Consider the following 25,628-nt stretch of genomic DNA (forward strand, 5'->3'; position numbering starts at 1 on the left):
AATTAAGGTAAAGTCATATACCAAAAATCAGCTCAATATCTGAAAGCGTTTAGAAGAAAATTGCGGAAAACCCCTAAAAATTGAAAAGGCCGTAATTCCGTCAAAAATCAATGAAGCGGAACGAAATGCAAACTTGATCTGTAACTCATCAAGATACACTCATATACAAAAATCAGCTCAACATCTGCAAGCGTTTAGGGAAAAAGTGCGGAAAACCAAGTGGGACAGACTGACAGACAGACGGACGGACAGACAGACAGACGGACGTCCGTCTGTCTAGCTGTCTGTCTGTCTGTCCGTCTGTCCCTCTGTCTGTCTGTCAGTCTGTCCCACTTGGTTTTCCGCACTTTTTTCCTAAACGCTTGCAGATATTGAGCTGTTTTTTTTTTTTATATGAGTGTATCTTGATGAGTTACAGATCAAGTTTGCATTTCATTCCGTCTCATTGAATTTTTACGGAATTACGGCCTTTTCAATTTTTAAGGGTTTTCCGCAATGTTCTTCTAAACGCTTTCAGATATTGAGCTGATTTTTGGTATATGACTTTACCTTAATTAGTTATAGATCAAGTTTGCATTTCGTCCCACTTCATTGATTTTGGACGGATTTATGGCATTTTCAATTCTTAACGGGAACCAGATTACACTTGCCGGTAGGGGACTAGTATTGCTAATGCAATACTCTCAGAATGCTTGTTCTAAACGCTTGCAGATATTGAGCTGATTTTTGGTGTGTGACTTCACCTTGATGAGATATAGATCAAGTTTGAATTTCGTTCCACTTCATTGATTTTTGAAGGAATTATGGCATTTTCAATTTTTAACGAAATCCAGATTACACTTGCCTGTAGGGGACTAGTATTGCTAATGCAATACTCTCAGAATGCTTGTCATAGAAGAATAATTTCTATATCTGTGAGATTGTTGCAAATTGTGGGGATTTTACATAAAGTTTACGTTAATGTTAAATGAAGTATTTTTTTTTAAATAAAATGTCATAAGGCCAAAGTTTTTTTTCGTTTGGTTTACGATTCCGCCGACCCTAATTTTCACAAATTATGAAAATAAAAATAATGTCTTTTTTTCGACATATTTTTCCGGCTTTTTCTCAGCTGAACTGGTGGGTTTTAAATTTTAGAATGCATCTTAGTCAAATAAGCGCTTATAAATATATGAGACCTTTACAAACATTTAGGTGACCGTAAATAAACACATGTGCTAACCAAAAATGGCGGCTCTGTCATGTAAGTTTGTAACAAGGTAATTCCTCACTAAAAGCAATGAGACACACTTAAAGAACTTTTTCTGCATGGAAAAGTGAATAAAATCTTGGATAAATGATCCCTTTCTCCAATTGCTATGTCTCAATTGGCTAAATTCATACCATAATATTGGAGAGTGTATGCCCAACCCTGATCGACCTAGCAGACACGGATACACATATAGATAATAAGGATTTATCAGTGCCTTCTCAGGGGCCGAAGTTCGGCCTATTCCCAATTGAAAATGATTTCAGTTTTTCCCAATTTGGCAGTATTTTTTCTCAATTGGTGAACAATGCTTTTATTTTTAGTTATCTTGGAAAAACACTAAGTAAAATTGTCAGATTGTCTGTAATTTTAACTCATTTAGCAAAGCTACAGTCATAACACGTTTAAAAACACTGTAAAAACATCGCCAACTTTTAATCCGAATTTCCTCTGTTTTTCAAAAAATGATGATATTGTGTAATTATATAGATTTATTAAGTTATTTCCACCTACTCATTTGATCTGCGAGTTAATGGTAAGGACTTTAGGCATTATTTCAGATAGAAAAATATATTTTCAATGCATTAATACATATTAAAAGAGGACTTCTAGAAAATGTGTACTTGGTATAATTTTTTGCAGGAGGTTTTACCGTTTATAATCTCCAGAAACAGATACGATAATGATCTAAATTGAAATCTCATACACACATGTACATATACTACCCTAAGCTGTATAAATGCTTTATACTCATTGAAGTCCATTTTACTTTTATTAGTCTATTATTCATATAATTGATTTTGTACGAATAAGATGGATCATATTTAATTGTCATTTGGTTGCCCAAATTTGAGTTCGTCCTGAAATGTTAACTTAATTACCCTTGAGTACATGATTTAAGCAATATTTTTAAAAATTTTTGCAATTTCATCAAATAGCCGATAATTTTTTTCCAATTCCCCAAAAATGGTGTTTCCCAAAATAGGCTGATAAATCCATGGCCGCTGGTTGAACAATAAATTTGATAGCTGCATGATCAAATTATTATAACCTTTATTTCAACATCAATTACTTTTAATATTGTTAAACACTTAAATTGTATTTTTCTTCAATCTAAATTTAACTTGAATTTGGATCCTTATTTTTAGTTTGTGGGGATACCAAGGTTTATAACACATCACATATCACTGAAGAGCACAAAATGGAACATCATGAACCAAGCACTGATTGACAAACAAAAATCAGAATTATATGTAAATGAAAATGACATTCAGTTTAAAGTTTGAAATGAATTAAAATTAAATAAAAAGAGTTATGTGATCTAGACAATAAAACTTAAAAGTACTATCGACGTGTATTATTTTTATTAAAATAAACATTGCTGTTATTTTAAAATGAAATTGTTGAATCCTAAATTATTTTTATTTTTATTTTTCGACCACCCAATGCATTTTTTTGAGACAGAAAATCGTAAACCAAAAAAAATAAAAACTTTGGCCTAATTGAGATTTAAAAATTTTTCACCTTTACATTTGTTACACAATAGGTATTTTGCTCGTTTTGTTCGCCCATCTTCTTTAAGAAAAAATATTTTTTACTTCCTAGAGTAGATATGTAAATATGGTTACAGGTTTGTTATCTTCCCACAAAAAATCAAAAGATGAAGAAGATAGAGCCGACGTAAATTAAATTTGCGAGCCTTAAGAATTGGTTTTACTTATTTGTTTTATTCTGCAGTATGACAGTCCTATTGAAAGGAAAAGTTTATTAGTCTACTCGATTAAAGCTAACAACACTGCCTAAAACACCAATAATTAATAGGGGACTAATAACATGTACATGTAAAACATTCAAGGTTGAGAGAAAACTTGGATTCATCCTATCGATTACGATCAATGTATGAATTCTATTCAAATTCCCCGGTGGTTAAACTTAATTTCAAAATATTTGATTATGCATTAGACCGAATAATGATTATACAGTTTACAGCTTAAGGATACATCGTTATAATGGAAAGAGAAAAATCAATTTTTATACCCCGCTTATATTGTGGGGCATTGTTTAATCAGTGCTATTTTGGCATCCCGCTGGTTTCCTGATTATAACTCTTGAAAGCATTATACATGTACTACTGAGCATTTTATAAGAATAGAAAGCAAATTTTTTTTTAAACTTTCTTTTTCAAGGTCAGTCAACGACATCTTGAAAGGAGAAATTTTATTTCAGGTATCAAACTGTTACTATAATGATTATAACACTACTTCATGAATGTACAATTTAGTATTTCTACAGACAACCTTGTATGTTTAGGATCTTATAATATGGTAATATCATTATTTGACCTTAGCAACAAGTGAGTTTTTCATCCACGTTGACGGTGCTCATCTTCCTATTAGTTCCCATTAACTTTTCAGTTTTACAAATACCATGCAATTATTATTATATTTTTTTGAAATTTTTTTTATTTAGATGCAATTCATTATGATCCTACACCAAGCTTCATCAGTGACTGGATAAACATGACTGCTAACTCTTCCACTGCATACATTAATTTACAACACGGACTAGGAGAGCTTCCATTGCTGGTCAAAATAGAAGCTCGAACAGAAGAGGGGTTGATCTTTCCAGGCTTTGGATCCGCACAGGCAGATGATGACTTCATTGATTTCTATGGGGGAGTGGTCTTCATATACAATGAAATACATATTCAAATTTATGTCCCTCACTGGAACAACAATAATAAGAAACGGAATGGATGGACAGCTCTATACACAGGTCTGCAGAATAATAATGCATTTACATATTGTACATTTATATTCAAAATGAATTTTTATATAAAACAGAATTACTTTTTATATTCTGCTAAATAAAGGCGTTAAGAAACTGCCAAAAATTGCTCATTATCGTATCTCCTGTAAAGAGTTATATATCCATGTTGATCTGTTATTTCGATTTTATTTAACATAAACACACGAGAGCATGACTGTAAAATCAAGAATAATTTAATTATTGTATGTATTTACCTAAAGAACAAGGTACATTTTCAATATAAATCTTGCCCTGCGTTTTTCTTAAATATGAAAGTGATGTAAAAAATTAAAACTCATGCTTTTTAAATCATTGAAATCCCATGCAGTAAGATTATACAAACCATTTTTTTCACATAACCGAGTCTTCTGTCTTGGGAGCGTCCTTTATCCAATGAGGATAAAGCATAGGCGCCTTCTTTTTATCATATCTTATATGTTTAAATTCTGAAGTAAATGAAATTTTAGGGATTTAATAATTATATTATTTTTAAGATATTCAACTATTTCTCTAACTGTAATTTGGCCATCTTTCATAAATTGCTCAACTAAGGACACATCTCTTTCCCAGCTTGCTTTCACTGGGCAACTGAACAAACGTAATTTTAAACCATCTCCCTTTCTTCACAAAAACAATCAATCCAATGAATGGTTAAACTTCTGGCAAGTCTTTTGTCTTCTTAAACCTTGTACAAATTATTATATGCTACTGCAAAGGAATTTACAGCCGTTCGATGCTCGAGTACGACTCAGTCAACCATTCTTTGTCACAAATCATCTACATATTGACGTCATTTTCACATTGTGACGTCACAAACATGGAGCAAAACATTACATAACATACATGGAGCAAAACATTACATAACATCTGCTATTTATAGAACATGTGTATGACTATATGTGTGCCAAATTTCATTCTGATCTGAATTGTGGTATTGTAAATATAGAGATAGTTCGCGAACTTTTTGATCACCCCTCCTATATAATATGTTATGACATGTATAATTATATATTATATATATATATATCAATAGGAAATCTAAAGAAATGGGTTGGGCCAGACGAGATAAAAAGAGAGTACATGTCCATTCATGTACGTGCTAAGGCTTGGAAGTCAAGTAGTATGTCCCCTCCCTCCTGGAAAAGTAGAACTATTTCTGTTCGCAGAGGTAAAATTAACACTATCTATTGAGGACACCGCTTTTGTATCATTGTACAATCCTATGTTTACATGTATATATGCTTATTTACAGGTGAGTGCATCAATACAACACTTGAACACTCTCTGAAGACGTATCCTGACTTGGTTGTCGTTCAAATCAACACGCCTATGGGGACTTTTCAAGGTCAAGGTGCGTTTTAAGTTTAACTTAATTGTTACATTTGGAAATTCGTTTTATATTATATCGTACTAAGAACTTACTCGTGTCAGTATTGGTATATTTACAATTGATGATATATATTGTCAGCAAAATTTCATATAAAAATTTTGTCAATTAATGACAATTTTTGGGGATTACTTAGGACATATCATGAAAGACACGGTACAGTAAAACGTATTGATGATGTCACAGACATCATAAAAAATTCTCATTGATACACAGTTTGGGTTACCTTATCCAAACAAACATCCATTCATTACATTTTCAACAGTGAAATACTGTGATTTATTTTATTAAATAAAAGTAATGTTCTGTCACAGTGTGGAAGGATATCACAGTAAATAAAAAATAATTTCTTGCCTGTCATAAGATAGAGATGGTGACTAAATCATCTTGATAGAGACTAAAACTGCCAATTTCTTCCCAAATACGTTGATAAAATCTAATATGTTACAATGTAATCTCAAAATTGCAAAGCTATGACGTCTCAACCGCTTAACTGTGACATCACAGACGCCATGAATAATCAAAGAATGTAATAAACAGAAAATGCAATGTTTTGTTGTTGGATATAAAATTTATTTCACTCATGAAGAACGATTTTTTTTATATATATTTTTGCTTTGCACTCGTGAAAATATATTTTAAAAAATCCTGTCCCGCTCGTGAAATATATTCCATATCCAACTACAAAACATTGAAAATCCTCTCTATAACCGTTATACTATTTGAAAACTATAACAATAGTAATCTATATTATTTCGAAGTGTGATTTTTAACCCCAAAACTGCAGACTGATATTTCGGAAATATTGTACGGTAACTTTCGTAGCCTACATCAAGTTGTCGACCACTATCTTCTTCCATCTCTGGATTGTCTGAGGTCCTACCTTTTGAATTCTCTTGTGCTATTTATTTACAGATGTAGGGTATACATGTATTAGGTGTACTACATGTTTTCTCAAGCATATTTTGGGTCTGTGTTGCCTTTTACCCGAACATTTCACATACTCTGCTCCGTCAAATTATTGACGTCATTTTTAGCTGTAGTGGTCAGAGACCGAAAAACTTATGCGATAGTAATGTGTCCGTCTGTCTGTTTGTTCGTCTGTTTGTCTGTAAACATTTTTAGTAATAGTAATACATGTAGTAATGTGTCCGTCTACAGCTGTCTATTTGTTCCTCTGTTTGTCTGTAAACTTTTTTTGAATGCTAGTCCTCCTAAAGATTTGGTTCGATTTGAATATAACTTCGTGTACAATAAGATTTCACTAATTAAAGATACATACGAGGGGTTATCAAAAAGTTCGTGGACTGACTATGCAGATTGTGATTACAAAATTTGTAAGGAACATAAAACAACAAAAGTTTAAGAAGTGTTGAAAATTTTAGCTTGATACGTTGATAATTTTCCAAATTATTATAAAATAAAAAAGACAGTATATGATCATCCGGTGCTTTCGTGCCCGCTCCCTGTGCCTTAATACACTTATCTTGATGAGATTCCCTAGAGCTAAGTCAAGACTTAAACCCGACTTTTATATATATATATATATATATATATATTAGGGATGTCAATTTTGTCAATAATTCATATTCGAATATTCAATGAAAGTATTCGAATATATTCGAATATTCGATAGGATTTGGTTAATTTCATATATGCATCATCTTACCGTCATGACAGATTTGGAAGAAAAATTGGGTGTAGAATTTTGTAGATGTACAGAAAGGAATTTTAGTACATTTGCTGTTTTTCGATGTTTGAAATAAATATATTGATTTGAGTGTACACATCCGAAATATAATTCTAAAATAATTATATCTTGAAGCTCTAAACGATGAACTGATCATCTTACCAAGGGCAAGATTGTCGTATACTGTTCAGATTTAAATGCATGTAATTAATTATAATTATCTACCCAATAAGAGTTGTAATTATAATCCTTGATTCAATGTTTTCAAAACATAAACACTTCCAAGGACAACTTTCGTAGATAATTATAATTACATATTTTCCCGAAAATGATTTTAAAAATTTGAAAATGTACAACCTGAGATAATCAATAAATTAACGCAATTTATTCTGAAATTGATCCCTTTATGGCATTACAGACTAATTCTATAAAACAAGTAATTCAATGATCAATGAATTTATTTTGTCAAGTAAACTCTTCACATCTTTTAGACTGACAAAGAAGGGTTTCATTTTGTTTTCCTTGAAATTAATCATAGTTATCTCTTTTTTGTGAAATCTGGAAAAAAAAAACGAATATTCGAATCGTAATTTTTTATTCGAATATCAACTCATCGAATGAATATTCGAATAATCGAATATTCGTTGACATCCCTAATATATATATATATATATATATATATATATATATATATATATATATATATATATATATATATATAATTTTACAATGTCATAAACAACTTATTTTATGCATATAAAACTGTAAGTGGATCTATACATAGGGAAAGATCCTCACTTGATTATGCCAGCATATTTTGCTTGTCGATGTCCAATATCTACCACACATGATCAACGTATCTTTTCGATGTGACTGACTTTTGACACCCTGACTACAAATCACATTACCTGTGCATCTCTAATCACTCTGAATCTTTTTTGGTATTTAAAAACAAGTACTCTGGATGTATTTTATTTCTCTGTAGCCCATTTAAACACTTCCTAGGTCTATACCACTTTTCCAGGGGGCAAAACTTTATAGAATGTTGGAAAAAGAAACCCCTCCGCCTTTTTGACGTCATTTTCAAGCCCTTAATTGTTTGGAAACTCCATATAAAATTAACGATAAAATTTCATAGAACTTACAGAATGAGGTAAAAGTTGCAAAATTTATGGAACAATGAAGTCATACCACATGCAGAATTAATGGGATATTCAGATGACATGCTCAAAACGTCATGTTCGAGGTTGCTCCGCCTGGACATACCATTACTTACAAAAACATTAACAATTTATTAAAAACGTAAAACGTATGATATATGGTCTATTCTATAGAAAGAAAAGATGATGCTTACTAAATGTGTAAAAATTCATTGATGTATATAAACCGGTTATGATTTTATGGTGCTAGTCCACGAAATTTTTTATAACCCTCGTAATTTTGTGTATCGGTGTGTGATTTCGATGAACAGGGTTGCCACGGTTACTAAAACTAGAAAGGATGTATTCACAATTTCAAAGGAATTGACCGTTAAAAGAGAACATTTTCCCGGAAAAAATACATTTAAAAATCAATGTTCATTAGTTGTTTCCTACCGTATATACGTATGTCTGAATTTTCAAATTTGTATTTTGAACCTAAAATTTATCATTTTTAACTTTAAAATTAACCTCCAAAGTTGGGCAAAACAACGTCTTGTCCGTTAAAGCACCGATTTTAGTATGAATTTTGGCTTAGAAGTCCTTCAGGACAGGCCTGCTCCTAAATAAAATTGTGATATTTTGATAGCTTGTTAAGTAAAGAATAATTTTTGATAGGAATTTCTTAATGGACACCCTGCCTTAGGGTCGAAATTTACCAAAAACAAAAAAAACAAACAAACAAACACAAAAAATAAGGAAACGTGTTTTGGACAACCTGGTTTCACATTTTATATAGCAAGAATAGCTTGCTTGAGTAATAACACCGAGGTTCCTTTTTAAAGTCGTGGTTTGAATCCACCTGGTGCCACACTTTTATATTTTTAAATTCTTTCCTATTCAGAGATTAGTGTAATTTTTTATAGGGGCTTGTGTATTTTTCTTCAATTATCTATCTTTTATGCATGTTTATTATTGCTATTAAAGACAAAAGAAAAAGCAAATCGCAAATTCGATCGTTACTAAAACATATATAGTCAAGCGAAACTATATTTCAGTACAGCACGCTTTCTTCGAGAACACGAAATTTTCACTCTGTGTTACTCGGTACAGGTATTCTCGCCTGCAGTGGGCTGCGATGGATATCTATTGTATATATATATATATATATATATATATATATATATATATATATATATATATATATATATATATATATATATATATATATATATATATATATATATATATATATATATATATATTCCTTAGAATTTAATAAATTCAGTGTATAACATTGCTTTTATTCTTTCTGTACTACAAGTACTTTCCTGGGTTATTGCGCTGGTAAGTATAAGTATTGCTTGTATTATCTGAGCTTAATATTATATTTTTGAAATACATACATGTACATGTATTGATTCAATGTTCTAAATTCAGATCTCAAGTTTTCAGACAGTGGCACTACATATCAGTAACTGCACTCCCTTGGATTTCATTTACATGTATATAATTTGTAAACATTAATGGTATGTTTTTATTACATACACGGAAATGTTAAGTTCCTCCAATCTCTACATATTGAAATAAAATAATTTATGAGAAACGAACCAGTACATGTATGTAGTCTAAAGTCACTGACCTGAACAGAAACCGACAAGCGATTTCTGAAGACGAAAACCAACGTCGGACCTACAGGTGGGCGCTCCATTTATAACTAAATGTTCCTTTCTGGGAAATTCTTTCAAAGCGCTACTCCTCCTACAGTTTCTGCCCAACTTGAATATAACTTCGTAAACATTTGGACTACACTTAGATACATAATTTTGAATATCGGTTTTTAATTTCGATGAACGGGGTTGCCATGGTTAATAAAAATAGAAATTTCTGAGAAATTCTTTCAAAATGTGACGCCTCCTACAGTTTTGGTTAATTTCAATACTAGATCCTGTCATAAGAGAGTAATACCCACACGTAAGTGTTTGCCTCTAAATATACTCTCTCTTTTACATGGATAATAAAGAACCCACAACAGTTATTCTATAATCTACATAAATTATATATACATGTATTAAATTGAGCAAAAAATGCACAGCTGAGCATGTGGCCTATAGGCCTCTTACGTTTGTTTAATAAGTTTAGCGGGACAAAATTTTAGCCATTTGTTTAAAAAAAAGTGGTATATATTTTTTGCAAGAAGTAATTTTAGCGATTTTATAATGTCAAGAAAGTTAACTATGACAACCAATATGAAATATTTACATTTGCTGTGTTTTTCTACTAAGCCAACTGTGAAATTGATTTGAAAGTCATTTTTGTGTATACTCACGCGTAGAAATATACACGGAGAAACTCGCGGTAAAGTGACGTCACAATGAGGCTACAGAGACGTTAATAAAAATATGACGATATAGGGCAGCGAGAAATTCAAACATTGAGTATATTTTGGTGCATTTAAACATGTAAAATGTAAATATAAGGACTGTTTTTAAGTTTAGTGTGAATTATTGGTGTGTAAATCACACAGACTTGCACGAAGGCATGTTTTTTCATGAAGCGCCAGCGCGCTTCATGAAATATGTCTACGTGACAAGTCTGTGTGATTTACACACCAATAATTTGCACAAAACTTTAAAAAAAATTCCTTAAATAAATTGTCAGCGAGATTCAATTTTAGCGATCTCAAAACCTTCGCTAATAATGCCAAAACTGAATCCTCACTAAAAGTTTTGCTTATACGGTAAACTCATCACAAATTCATTTGTTTTCCTGTCATTTTTGATGAACAGTATTGCTATGGTACAAAAAATTGAAAGCGTTCGATTCTATCTAAATTTTACTCCTCATAAGGTTTAGATCTGATTTCAATAAGACTTGGAGTACAGGTAGACTATACTTTTATGGATAATTCTCTGTAACAGTTAAAAGTAAAAATTTCTTTGAAATTCTTTCAAAATGCTAATTCTCGAAAAAATTTTGTCTGATTTTAACTAGTCTTGGTGTACCCGTACACTTTACCAGAATACATATTTTTTTATATTTCGGTTTTAATTTTCAACAAAATATTTTGCCATGGTTGCAAAAAATAGAAATTTCTTTAAAATTCCTTCAAAACACTACTCGCAAAGATATTTCTTTATCATAAGTATACAGCAGAAAAACTCCTGGTTAATTGTACATGTGCATACAGTGTTCTCTTTGAAAAAGTATCCACAGGATCATATATCCCTCTCATTGTTCAAATATCTTAAATACATGCTGTCATAAGACAGTAATACCCGCACTTAGGTGTTTGCCTCTAAATGCACCCTCCTTCATAACTGGGTAACAAGCGGAAAAGCCACAATTATTATAGCGATAGTTCTATAATTTGCACAAAATTTATACCTGAGTACAAAATGCTCAGGTGAACATGTGGAGCTCTTATGCAAGTATTTCATATACTAAATTCATTACCATTCTGAAATTACAGAATTTAATTATGTAATTTCTATTTATTTTTTCTAATTTTATTTTTGGAATGTTTTTTTTTTAAAGTAAAATAAAAAAGAGATGTGTTTGTGAAACACTGATTCCCCCATATGGCAGCTTATGGCAAAGGATAAAGTTTCTCAAATGCAAGTCAAACTCAAAGGTCAAGAGGAAAAAAATTGGTACCCAAATAAAGGTGTTGTAAAAATAATGAAAGCCTTAGTGCCAACCATTCAAAATGTTTGGCCAAAGTTAAAGTTTTTCAAAAGTAGGTCAAACTTAAAAGTCAAAGGGTCAAAATTTAGTGTGCCCTAAGGAAGGTCTTCTCACAAGAAATATATATGTGAAATATGTAAGCCCTCGCACCATCTATTCAAAAGTCATGGTCAAGGTTAAAGTGTTTCAAACGCAGGCCAAACTCCAAGGTTGAGGACAAAAGATCAAATGTGTTGGTATGCTACCCAAGGGAAGGTGTTGTCACAAGAAATATACATGTGAAAATGAAAGCCGTAGCAACAGTCATTCAAAATAGGCTAGAGCCAAAGTTAAATTTTTTTCAAAGAAGGTCAAGGTCAAAGCGTCAAAATTGTTGTATACAAGGGAAGGTCTTACTGCAAGGAATACATATGCGAAATATGAAAGCCCTAGCACCAACTGTTCAAAAGTTCTGGCCAAGATTAAAATTTTTAAAAGTAGGCCAAACTCCAAGGTCAAAATTGTTGAACCCAAGGGAAGGTCTTGTCAAAAGAAATACAGATCATTTGTGAAATATGAAAGCTCTTTTACTAACATTCAAAAGTTATGGCCAAGAATAAAGTTGTCAAAAGGTCAAGTCAAAGGTCAAAGGCTCAAAATTGCTGGTACCCAATGAAATGTCTTGTCACAGGATATGCACAAGTATAATATAAAAGCACTAGCTCCAACAATTCAAAATTTGTGGCCAAGGATAATTTCTGGGAACAAGGGTTTTTTTGGCAGAAGAGCGTAATTTTCGACCACCTTTTGACCTCTATGGTGAAAATGAAAAGTTCGAAACCTCATTGCATATCTACAGGACACCAGCAACCATCTCTCAAAAGATAAATTGTCTACTAGGTGAAATGTAAGCGGAGTTCAGGGAACCAGGTTTTTGTAGAAAAATATGATTTTTTTATCCATCATGCTTGTCCCAAAAAGGTTAATTGGCTACTGCTCAAAATAAAAGAGAATTTTGAAGAAAAAAGGGGTGACAGATGGACGGACGGACCAGGGTAACAACATTACACCCAAACTCTCTTTAGAAATTGCGGGTATAATCATGGTTGAGATTAATAGTATTTAACGAAAATATGTTTTTGTTTCACATGAGACAATGCAATGAGCACCAGGTTTTTATGCGTCGTTTCGACCCCTAATTGGCTTCCAGGATGAAAATGAAAATTCTGAAACCTTATCGTACATCTATATGACACCAAATATAATCGTCAAAAAGACGATTTGACTACTACGTCAAATGTAAGAGGAGTTGTAGGAACAAGCTCTTATTTTGGAGGAAAAAACATCGTTTTTCGACCCCCATTTGACCCCTAGGGCGAAAATGAAAATTCTTATTTCACATCTATAGGACACCACAAATACAGATTTGGTAATTTAAAATTAACTTGATAAATAATTAAACCACACTTAAATACATGATTTCTGAGAAATTCTTTCAAAATGCTACTTCTAGAGTTTTGGTCAATTTCAATATAACTTGATGCACAATTAGACAACACTACGATACATAATTCTCCTTATTGGTTTTTGATTTGGGTGAACGGGGTTGTCATTGTTACTAAAATAGAAATTTAAGAGAAATTCTTTCAAAGCGCTACTCTTTCTACAGATTTATTTATGACTTGATATGCAATTAGACTACACTTACATAAATGATTCTACATATCTACTATGGTCGTTCAGTAAGTAATGCAAATGGTCGTCAAAAATTGGAAAAGGTATTAAGAAGCAGTTCCTTTATATATGTAATCTTTCAAAGTATTCCTTGATAACCTTTACATATGTCACAAGTCTCTTTACCTGTATCCAGAACAACTGAACATACTCTTTTTTGTGGTAACCAAGAGGCCCTGATTGTTAGTACTCCCCACGACTCCTTTAAAATAATAGAGTCTTCCTTTGGTGATATTCTTGAGGGTTTTTTTAAATAAAAAAATGTCACGGTGATTGAGATCTAGCACTTACGGTATATAGCTAAGCTCTGTAAACGTTCCTTTCTTCAAAATATCCTTTACAACTCTATGCCTTTTACGGCAACGTTGTCAGCTACAAGAAAATCACCATGGGTACCGGTATTTAAACTTTTCGAACAGAAAACATTATTATCATTCATCAATACAATTTTAACATAAATCTACCATTCATGGTCCTTCCTTTGGATGTAATGTTGGTAGATGTATTTCTGGATCTCTTGAGTAAAACAAGAACTATGGCTTCTCTTTGCAATAATAAGATGACAGCTTCCTATCATTTTCCACATTTTATTATTGACCTTCAATTTGGGCAAGATACAGTGCATCTTTTTTCTTGTAAGTATCTGTAAGGAAATATTGCACTCATTTGACAGAAATATTTTTCATCTCCTTCGTCAGAACTCAATCTCTTGTTGTGAGAGTGAAATGTTTAATCTTAGCAAAGTCTCTCACAGTAAATCTGGTATTTGCTCACAGCATCGATAGTTTTTGGTGTCCCTACAGATCTCAATTGACCAACTGGCGAATTTTTAAGTTCCCCTTTCCAATTTTGAATTTTCTTATCCATCTGAACATCATACTGCGTGAAAGACTAGTCTTTCCAGATATCAAAACGTTATTTTCATCTGGGTTCTTCGGCTATTTTTGCAATTAACAGCAGTTTTCACATAAGCCCTCATTTTCATCATCCGGACAAAGACCTTTAATTTTTTAAACAGTTTTCAGGCTCAGTGAAGTGTCCATGCTTATTTTAAAAGTTGATTTCTTTGCAAAAAGAATAGGAATAAAACATGCGGTTTTCGATATAAGAGATCTTAAATAGAACTTTTCTTTTGTGAAAAAATACATTTATTATGATAAACCGTATTAAAAGACCCTTGTATTTTTGACTTCGATGAACGGGGTTGCCATAGCTACTCAAAATAGAATTTTTCTGTGAATTATTTCAAAATGCTACTTTTCCTGCAGTTTTGATGATTCAAGTGAAACTTTTTACACAAGCAGACACATAACTGTCGTGTTGCCATAAATACTAAAATAGAAAATTGTATGAATTTCTTTCAAAATTCTATAGTTTTGGTCTGATTTCAATGAAACATGGTACACAAGAAGAGACTTCACTAAGATACATGTACATAATCTTGATTTTAACAATTAAACATATATTTTTATGAATTTCTTTCGAAAGGCTACTCCTACTATCATTTTGTCCAATAACAATTATGCTCAAAAAGAGACGAAAGCAACGATTACTATAGTATTATTTTAAATTATTGCTGTTACCATAGTTTCAAGTCCAAGTGCCTCTTTTTTGTTTGTAAAGAAAAAACAAGTAGAGCTACAATCTCATCAAAAAGATCTCTAATTGCACTTTTTCATAGGGACCATATTGGAGAAAAATCGCACTATTTCTTTTAGTACATCATATATTACGTCAGAAATCTAAATACATAATAAAAGAAAAACTGTCGAATAATCTGAAGAATTATAGATAGATTAATTGATTGTTTGTTGTTTTACGTCCCGTTCGAGAATTTTTCACTCATTTTGAGACGTCACCATATACCGGTGAAGGGCTTCATATCTAGACCTTTACTCGGCATTCAGGGCCATTGAGTAGTGAGGTTCTTTATCGTGCTAACATGCCAACACCTACCGTGACAAGGGGCCTCGGTTTTTAAGGTCTCATCCGAAGGACCGGCAACTTTCACTTCAAAGTGCCGAGAACTTGGCGAAGAAACAGTTGCTACCAATTTTTATCGACTTAGGTCAGTTGCGGCCGTGATTCGAACAAACGACCTTCCGATCACGGAGCGAGCGCTCCACCGACTGAGCTACCGTGACGGCACGAAAGGACAAGTGCACTTAAGCAATGCTTCATGGGCCCTTTTTCAGTGACGTTTTACTTTAGAATATATTACCAAATTGTTCTTTTTTTGGTAATAGTTAAACACAAGTGGATATTTCTAATTAAAATTAAGTTAAAACATCACCTAAATCAGCATGGATTTGAAACAAATGAAGATTTTTTAAGCCTATAACTACCCCAAATCTGGAAAAGTCGTACCGATCCTATTTTGAGTTTCATTTATTTAAATCAAGGGGAGGAGACATTTAAATCGGACACTTGAACAATCTGATGGTGGATCATTGACGGGCGCGTTTGCCGATTGATACTTCTTGCGCTTTTTTTACCTGAGAAAAAATGAAGTTGTATAGATGCCTGTAGCAAGAGTGATCAAACTAAGAAATTTGCACGCTTGCATTTGAAATAATACAATAAATATTACCATTAGTTCCTTTAAATTTTAAAATGAAAAACGTGTGTTTAGGTGGCTTTCAATACCGGTACCATTCTTGCATGAATGTTAAAAATGTTTGACGCTTTTATGTATGATGACATTTTAACGACACTAAAGTCTCCTAACCCTCCCGTGTTCCTAAAACCAAATACATACAAACTTACGACTTATATAATGATACAAAATGTGGCTATCTTTTACAGTGAGCACCTTTGAGGAATGTTTACCCGGGTAGAACTCACGTGGCTACCGGTATTTTAAATAATTTATTCCACGGGTGGGTTCAACATAGGTCATACAGGTAAATAGCTGTCGCTTGCTATAGGAAAAACATTCAACTTTTCATACATTTTTAATATTTTAAGTACAAGCCTAATCTTGTACAAATTTCCTACTTTCACACAAGTTTTATAAATGTATAATGCGCTTTTTGTCATTCGCACAAATTTGTACAACGTTAGGCTGACAGTAAACAAAAGCTTTGAAATGATTGACCATCCTCGATTTACCATAGAAAATCACGAATGTCGGCTGACCCTTACCACACTGTATGGTTTTGCTCTTTGTATATTCATGAATTTCGGCGATAAAATTCGTTGAATCTGAGATGAAAAATTAGGCTTAATTTGAATCTTCACATTTTACCGGGGCCCGTAAGTGCACTCGTTCTTTGGAAAATAAATGAGTAAAATGTTGGATTCCGTAATTTTGATTCTCAAATGTTTTGCTGTGCTCCGTACATCACCATCAGACATACAATAACAGCAATATATTGACCAAAATTGGTTTTATCAATACGTTTTACCAAAATTTTACTGGCATCTTTACGAAATATGTTTTTGTAAAATTTCATTCTTATTAGAACTCTGTAAGAGTAAATAATAACAGAATCCGCCTAATATTTGAACGGCCCTTGTTACTTATTTCATTGACAAATCCAGAAAAGACAGGATATTGGTGTCTTACTTTTCTATGGATACACGAGCTAGGTGGTCGTAAAGGGCAACATTTTATCTCTCTATCGTCAAATAAGAAATAAATACAATTTTCAATGTCGAGTAGATATTTTCGATAGGGTTATCCTCGCTTGCAGTGGCTGGAAATTATAAACACTATGGTGGTGTGTTATATGGCGTCAATGAGACTCATATCCGGTTATGGTCAGCCTGTGAAGTGAATGGAAGTCATAAGATTAAAGGTCAGGAAATAGTAAAATTCGCTTACATTTCATTTTCGTTAATCAAAGTATTAAATTTATTAGAAATTACATGATTATGATATACACATGTACTGTGACACACACTATTCATTTTCATGTATAATCACGTTTATAATTTTTTTTTTCGACATGCTTTCACTTCACTCTTAGTTCTTATGCATTATGAAATTATCCGAATTTTTTTCATAGACATGTATATTGCAGTTATGTACATGTATAATTATAAAGTCAATTGCGTCTTTGGACTGGCAATTTCCTTATGATGTACTGTGTGCAATTGATTGGATTGAAATTATCTATTTTCTACCGGATAATTATCTTGATTGAAATATTTCTACCCATTGTCAGGCCTTTGTTTTTATAAATTATTTTAGTACGGATTATGTCTACCTGAGCAATACATAGGCCGCTCACGGCAGATGTGACCGGTCGGCAGAGGATGCTTACTTCTTCTAGGGACTTGATTCCACCCCTGGAATTTCCAGTGGTCCATGTTTATCCCTTGTTCACAGATTTTTATTTTTTGTAATTTTTTTAGATCAATCACAATTTCTTATTTTCACCTAATTTATTTTAAAAGCTTTAAAATTGATTGAAAATGGTCTTCAAAATGTACTTTGGGTTTTTTGTTTAAAGCTGTACAATTGTGGTCTGTTGCTGACGGATGGGGGAAGGAAGGTTTTAGTAAAGAATCAGCGGGAAATATTACTGTATTCGTTTGGAATTCATCCAGTAATGCACGCCGAATAACCAAAAGACTGAATCTAACATATCTCCAAAATGAAGGCTACAGTATTTCTATGGCAAACTTGGCACCGGAAGAGTTTCTTCTTGTGCAGGTATTCCTGTTAATCTTTAATTCAGAGTTTTCATTCTGAAGACATTTGCTTGATTTAGCATTATGAATAGAATACACGTACTTTGTCATTAAGATATAAAGACATTATTCTGTAGCATACACGTCATATTTTCATAAAACAGGAGCTCTAAATTTTAGAAATGTTAGGATGTCATGCACAAAAAGAAACACCTTACAAAGAAGGAGGTCATGTCTTGAAGAAACAATGTTTTCAGGTTCATGTGCTTGAAGGACCAAACGAGAACTTCCGGTTTGATGGCGTTGGTTCTGTTATGAATGAGAGAGATCCTTATGGAGGACTTGTGTATGGGTACAATGATACAACACTTGGTATCTGGATACCACACCCAACCATGAGAAAGCAGGGGGCAGCTGCAGTCTTCATACTAGGGGAAACATGGGGCTGGGGCTACAGAAGTCAAAGGACAGATGAAGTAGATATAATTATTACATCGGTGATAAAAATTGGTAATTATTAGCAGGAGTTTTACTTTTTGAAGCTAATGGCAAATTTCAAGATGTGGTAGATGATTTATATAAAATATACAGTTCATCAAATATGATAATTGAAAGTTATGGAGAGGACTTATATAGGCAGTACCTGCTGTTCAATCCTATTTTGATTATGCATAATAGAATATTATTTAAATTAAATAATTGAAAGTTTGAAAACCGACTCCCCATCTTAAGTGTTAATATTTTTTTTTTTTGATTCCCTATTACGAAGTTAACTGCATTAAATTTACTTTTGTATTCGAAAAAATGAAAATTCTGTGAAATATAGGATATCCCTTAGTTTCTGGTTGGATACGATTTGTGTATTTTTTATCCCCGAAACTTGGCGAAATTATGTCCAACCACAAACCAATGGGAGATACTTTTATAACGTGTTTTACATAGATGTTCACACAGATGTTCACACATAGATGTTTTACACAGAAAACTTCTTGACGATGTTTTCTGTCCAAGTTTTCTTTGATACCTAAATCAAAGAAAAAAAATTGTAAAATTTATTTCTTATCATTTAATATTTGTCTTTTAGTGATGAGATTCAAGATGAAAACGAATGGCTGTCCAACTTACAGATTAACTTTAACAATATTTGGCCTAAAGTTGCATACGCGGAGTAATATACTTCACGAACAAACAACGTTCACAAACTGTCGCGTCATTGCAAGCTGTTTCTAATTAAAAATGACTTGCCAGGTGTAATATTACATTAAATTATACTTTCATTAAAATAACTTGAATTTCATTCGTTGAGAAACATTTGTTAAAAACACTATTACCCTCTGAATGATGAAACCACGCGCTCCAGCGCGATAAAACTAAGCAACAGTCAACATTGCTTGACGACGGGTGATATGCCAAAATAATATTGACTCTATGCGCACACGCTTAATTTTTATGTGTATTTATAGAAAAGATTCAGTATATAAAACTAATACTGCATGTAGTTAAAGGTAACATTGCAAATTTTCACCCCTTGAAAGCCATTATCACTAGGCTGCGCCTCGATTGACAATGGTTTTCTTGGGGAGAAAATTTTTAATGTTACCCTCAACTACCTGCAGTATATATATACATGTATTGCATTATCCCTCTTAGTATGTGCTCCAAATTTTTCTCGATAAGCTGATTATATAAGTGATATTTTAAAGGTTCGTGAATGTTAAGGGAAGCTACTCCAGATAATCCTGAAAACTTTTGTTTCAGTTAATCACCGAAATTTTGGATTTCGTTTGCGCATCCTTATATTTGAATTTCAAACCTTTTTAAAGATTTTTAATATCATAACCTGTCCATGCATAACATCTGGCAGTAAACAGGGATGGGTAATGGTGATGAGTATTGGTAATTGACAGTACTAATTAATTACAATTTTCGATGTAATTGAAAGTAAAGTATAATTGAGCAAATTTTCAATAACATGTAATAGTAATTAAATTACAAGAAATTCATTTCAAGAAAAGATATGTAATTCACAATTACTCTTCAATTACATTCAATTTCATTGATATTTAATGAATGAAAAATAGCCCCCTTCCCTACATACACACTATTCAACAGAGCTTAACTGTTCTTTTGGACAAAATATTTTGCTTGTTATTTTTTTAAGTATTTACATATTTCGCTTCTTTAGTGAATTGCTGTTTCCTCTTATTCATTTTCATGAAAACTCTAGAATCAAAATAATCTTCCTGTTTTTAATTTACAAATAAAATTAATGATTTTGAACGAGTTGTTTATGAATTGACAGTCAAATTACTAAGTCCAATGACATCTAATTCTTTGTTTGCCATAATTGTTAATGATTGATTGATTGATTGTTATTGTTTAACGCCGAGTCGGCAATATTTCAGCCATATTTCGGCGGTACCATAATTGTTAATAGCTTGTATTCAAAGTGATTAACAGGTGCTAACTAGTGCCCTAAGGTCATGTACATATTGACACTGAACTTTAAGGACTTTAAGGACTTTGGCAAGGTTCCTGACTTTCGTGTAGAATTTTTCAAAAGAACTCCAGAGCAAGTTTAATGGTACTAAACATGTTATATTCTGGAACATTTAACCCACTAAGCCACTCTCCCTTTTTAAGGTTTCGTCAAACAATTTTCTACAATTCTCTATGCATTTTCTACGTAAAATGTTGATTAAAAGGACCTACATAATTTTTCACCTTAAGATTATTCCAAAACCCATTTATTTATTTTTTGCATTATTGTATTCACATTTCCTATGGAATCTAGATAATTTGGCTGAAAATGTAAATATAGAATGAAATATATGGTGATAACGAACAGTATCCAAGCTCAAAAGTCCATAAAACAATACAAAATAGGAGCAGAGCAAACACAGACCTCCAAACAGCAGAGGTGGGATCAGGTGCCATGGAGGAGTGAGCATCCCCTGCCGACCGGTCACACCCGCCGTGTGCTCCTTGTCATGATCGGGAAATAACGGAAAAATCCGTCAACAATTCAGTGTGTAAATAATGGCTTAACAATTAGTATGAAAAACGTCAGTCAGCATTTGACTCAATGATAAATTGTATTTGCTGACAAGGTCATTGTATCGACCATAGAACTTACGAAATGATGACTTTAAACGAGACAGCTGATATTCTTGTCTCATCAACTTATTTGTCAATAATTTACCTCGTTTTAGAAATTGTACATACGTAGAGCATGCTCTTGCGTATCGAATCAGCTGAGAGATATATACCCCGTATGCAGGTGATGAAGGTATATTGCTGCATAAGTAAGGGAAGTTGACGATTGAAAAGTTAAAGTCATCACGTTTATCATAAAGCTTGGTTGTTAGATTACATTAACGTCTTTTTCAAGTAAAATATCCAAATATGAAACAGATGTGTCAGACTCTGTGGTATCTTTTATCTCAAGTTCACCAGGATATATCGTATCGACATAAGAATGGAAATAGCCATTGTGTATTGACAATACGTCGTCGATATATCTAAATGTCGAGTTGAAGGCCACAGCAAGTGTTTTCTTCTTTTCACGTACAAGATTTTGGACAAATTCTGCTTCATATGAATACAAAAAAGGTCTGCTAATAACGGGGCGCAATTGGTACCCATAGAAATTCCAATAGATTGTTGGAAGACCTGGTCTCCAAAAACCACATAGATATTGTCAATCAGAAACTCAAGCATCTTTTTAATGTCAACTTCAGAGTACTTGTGTGTACAATCAGAATGTTTTTTAACAAATAATTTTGCAAATGACCAATGACAAGGTAAGTATATTTACGAGTTCCATTTTTATTGAAAAAGCAGCTGTCAATGATCTCAAAAAGCCTGGACTTTAATTTATGTGGGGAATGGTTGTGTATAAAGTTGAAAAGTCGTAAGTTTTTAAGCTGTTGATTTTGGTAAAATCTTGTGATTTCAAATTTTCCAAAAGTTCCTTGGAATTTTTAAGTATTCACATCTGATTTACACCACTTCTCGAATATATTGTTGCACAGTACTCTTGAAGTTTCTCCTTCACCACTGTTAATATCTTAGTGAGGAGTAAAGATAGAGGCTTGGTTGAACATTTACTGGAACCCGCCATGTATCTTTGTTTGTAAGGATTTTTATGAAGTTTCGGAATCCAATATAAAAATGGTAATTCGAATTCATTTTGGTTGTTTGGAATATTAAAAATATTCAAAACTGACATAGGATTTTGAAGAATTTCTTCCTTAGAAAGGGAACTATGAGTATAAGTTGGATTACCACTTGTAGAATTATATCCAAGTTCCTCTAAAATACATTTAATATAATGAGCCTTACAAACAAAGACAATGTTGTTACCTGCTTTGTCAGCAGGGACCAGTACGTACTGATCATGTAATCTATCTAATTCTTTTTTCACTTCTAGCAAAACCTCCTTCACACGACCTAGGAACTGTTCTCAGCATCTGAATCATCTTTGCCCTTCCCAGTATAGCTACCGTAAATAACGATTTGTTGACTGTTTTGTCTTCTGAACACAATATGCAACAAACCAATCACTACTTTTTAGCTCACCTGAGCCTAAGGCTCAAGTGAGCTTTTTGGTCGAAATTTGTCCGTTGTCTGTCATAAACTTTTCACATTTTCATTTTCTTCTCAAGAACCACTGGGCCAATTTCAACCAAACTTGCCACAAAGTATCCTTGTGTAAGTAAAGGGGATTCAAATTTGTTCAAATGAAGGGTAACACCTTCTTCCAAGGGGAAATAATTATTATTTCGTAAAAAAAAAAGTGCATCATATAAAAATCTTCTCAAGAACCACAGTGCTTGAAAATAAGAAATTTATGTAGAATCATTGTGAGGTAGTGTAGATTCAAATTTATTCAAGTCATGACCCCGAGGGGCAGGGTGGGGCCACAATGGGGGGATCAAAGTTTTACATAGGAATACATAAGAAATCATAAGAATTACATAGGAATGAATAAAAATACATAATAAGAATACATAAGAATTACTTAAGGAATCACTGTCTAGTTAGTAGACTATGCCAGGGCATCAACGATAGTTGGAAACGTGGGATAATTTATGCATAACGGGCTTATCCCACGTTTCCAACTATCGTTGATGTCCCTGGCATGCTCTACTAACTAGACAGTGATTCCTTATATTTCCATTTCATTGTGAAATAAAAATATAAATTTAGATTTTAAAAATGTACACTAATAGATTTAAATTACACGAGGCCTCACATGTCAATTTCAATAGTCCCCGCCCACTGACGTCAAACACAAAGACAGCCGCACGATATTTACATGCATATAATTATTAGGCCTCCTTAGTGTCAGACACAAAGACAGCCGCACGAGAATTACATGCATATTAGGCCTTCTAAGCTCCTGACCTTTCGCTTGGTGAAATTTGCATTCCGTTAGAATAATCAAGAAATCAACTCTCCTTACTTTCAAAGAGTTATCACAGAGAAAACAAATAGAAATGGAAATATATAGGAATAAATAAGAAAATAACATAAGATAACGAAATCTTTAAAAATCTTATTCTCAAGAACAGCAAAGTCATGATTGCTCATATTTATATGGAAGCATCCTCAGGAGGTGTAGATTCAAGTTTGTTCAGAACATGACCACCAGGGGTAGGGTGGGGCCACAATGGGGGATCAGAGTTTTACATAGGAAATAATAAGGAAAAGTTTTAAAAATCTTCTTCTCAAGAACAGCAGAGTCATGATTGGTCATATTCATATGGAAGCATCCTCAGGTAGTGTAGATTTAAGTCTGTTAAAATCCCAGTGATGCGTGCAGAGTTTAACAAATTGAATACACCCGGTGAAACGTAAATATTAAGAATAACAGAGCTTGTGCCCTGTTTACAAAAACAGACGTAATGACGTGATGTAAAGAAGAATGTCGTTGTTATTGAATTCTAAGAATATTCATGCAAGTTCGATTCATTTAATTTGTTTTATTTTTTGAATAAGCATAGAAATTAAAAATGTAAACAATACAACTGTGTCCAGGGTTTGATGAGCATTAATACGCCATATGAAAAGAGGTATTGCACCTTTTGATAAGTCATTATAACGCCTTAAGTGAAAAAGCGAGAAGACGCAATTTTGAAAGGTTTACTAACTTTATTTTGAAAGGTGTAATAATGCATTTTTACTTCGCATTTTTACGCGTTTTGATACGTTATTACCACTTTTTTGCGTTATTATGTCTGTCACTTTGCGTAATGACGCCTTTTTCGCTTTTTATCGTCTTGTGACTTCGTGTTAAAACGCCTTTTATAGTGCCTTTTCACTTTCATTATGCCAGTACATTATCACGCTTTCTCTGCGTTTTTACTCTTTTCACTTAAAGTTACAAAGCCTTTCCGTTTCTTCCCTATAGACTGATTTTAAAATACTTTCAAAGATGGTGATGTTGTGTGTCTGTGAAAGTATTACTATCAATTTTAGGATGTCAATGTCCATGTGCTGTGGTAGGATCTCTTCCTATACAAGCTAATGAGACAGAGAAGCTGGTAAAGAGAATAACAGAGCTGAAAGCCAACTTGACAATTAAAAGAAACGAGACGTCTAGAGCATTAAGAACAAAGATCAGTGTGTACGATTCCCGTCCATCTGCTGAGAGCTTAGGGGCTGTGTTGGGAGCAGGGATTCTAATTTCTTTACTTAGTTTCTTTATAATTAGTGATTTCCCAATATTGTGGTCACAAATCAAAACAAATATCTTTATGATTCGCTGAATGATTAAGTAGAAGATTATATTTGACTAAAACAATGTGTTTTAATTTGAAAGTTGATGCCTTTACACAGTGTGAAACGTAATTTGTAATTGTAGGTGAAAGCTTATTGTAGTGCGGTACATACACATGTATATTTGAGGTAGGTACTGCAATACGAACTCTTAGGCCATCTTTAGAAAATTCTTTGCTTGCCCTTTCTCGACTGACTGGCTAAAAATGACCCGACTCGAAACTTTTTTTAACCTCCAGGAAGCAATTTTTCATGCATTCTGGAAAATAGATTTTAAAAATTCAGCATTAACATTTGAATTTTCTGGGGAGAAAAACTATTTCTCAACTACCTACTGACCCATTTTTTTCATCCCGAGTCGGGAGAGGGCAAACAAACATTATGTTAAAGTTGGCCTTATCTACTTTACATAATTTCTTTAGTGATTTCCAATGAACTATTTTTAAGGCAAATAACCAGGAATTATGTGTAGATCTTTAGTGCGAATTTGAATGAGATGTGAGCATACGTTCCACTATATGAAGGCCATTTGAA

At 32.9% G+C, this 25,628-nt stretch overlaps 1 protein-coding gene across 1 annotated transcript; it reads left to right on the forward strand.

Annotated features, from left to right (window-relative positions):
* Positions 1-3,714: 3,714 nt before the first annotated feature.
* LOC133196989 (uncharacterized) lies at positions 3,715-25,084 on the forward strand (the record flags this gene model as incomplete). The annotated part of the gene is made up of 7 exons (XM_061332831.1): positions 3,715-4,024; positions 5,091-5,225; positions 5,310-5,408; positions 17,351-17,473; positions 18,131-18,333; positions 18,569-18,821; positions 24,795-25,084. Coding segments are annotated over 7 exons (1,413 nt in total), but the record flags the coding sequence as incomplete, so codon positions are not given.
* Between the last annotated feature and the right edge of the window lie 544 nt (positions 25,085-25,628).

The sequence above is a fragment of the Saccostrea echinata genome, unplaced genomic scaffold (genome assembly GCF_033153115.1).
Source record: "Saccostrea echinata isolate AGI-Se365-2 ecotype Australia unplaced genomic scaffold, CSIRO_AGI_Sech_v1 ptg000030l, whole genome shotgun sequence".
NCBI lineage: Eukaryota > Metazoa > Mollusca > Bivalvia > Ostreida > Ostreidae > Saccostrea > Saccostrea echinata.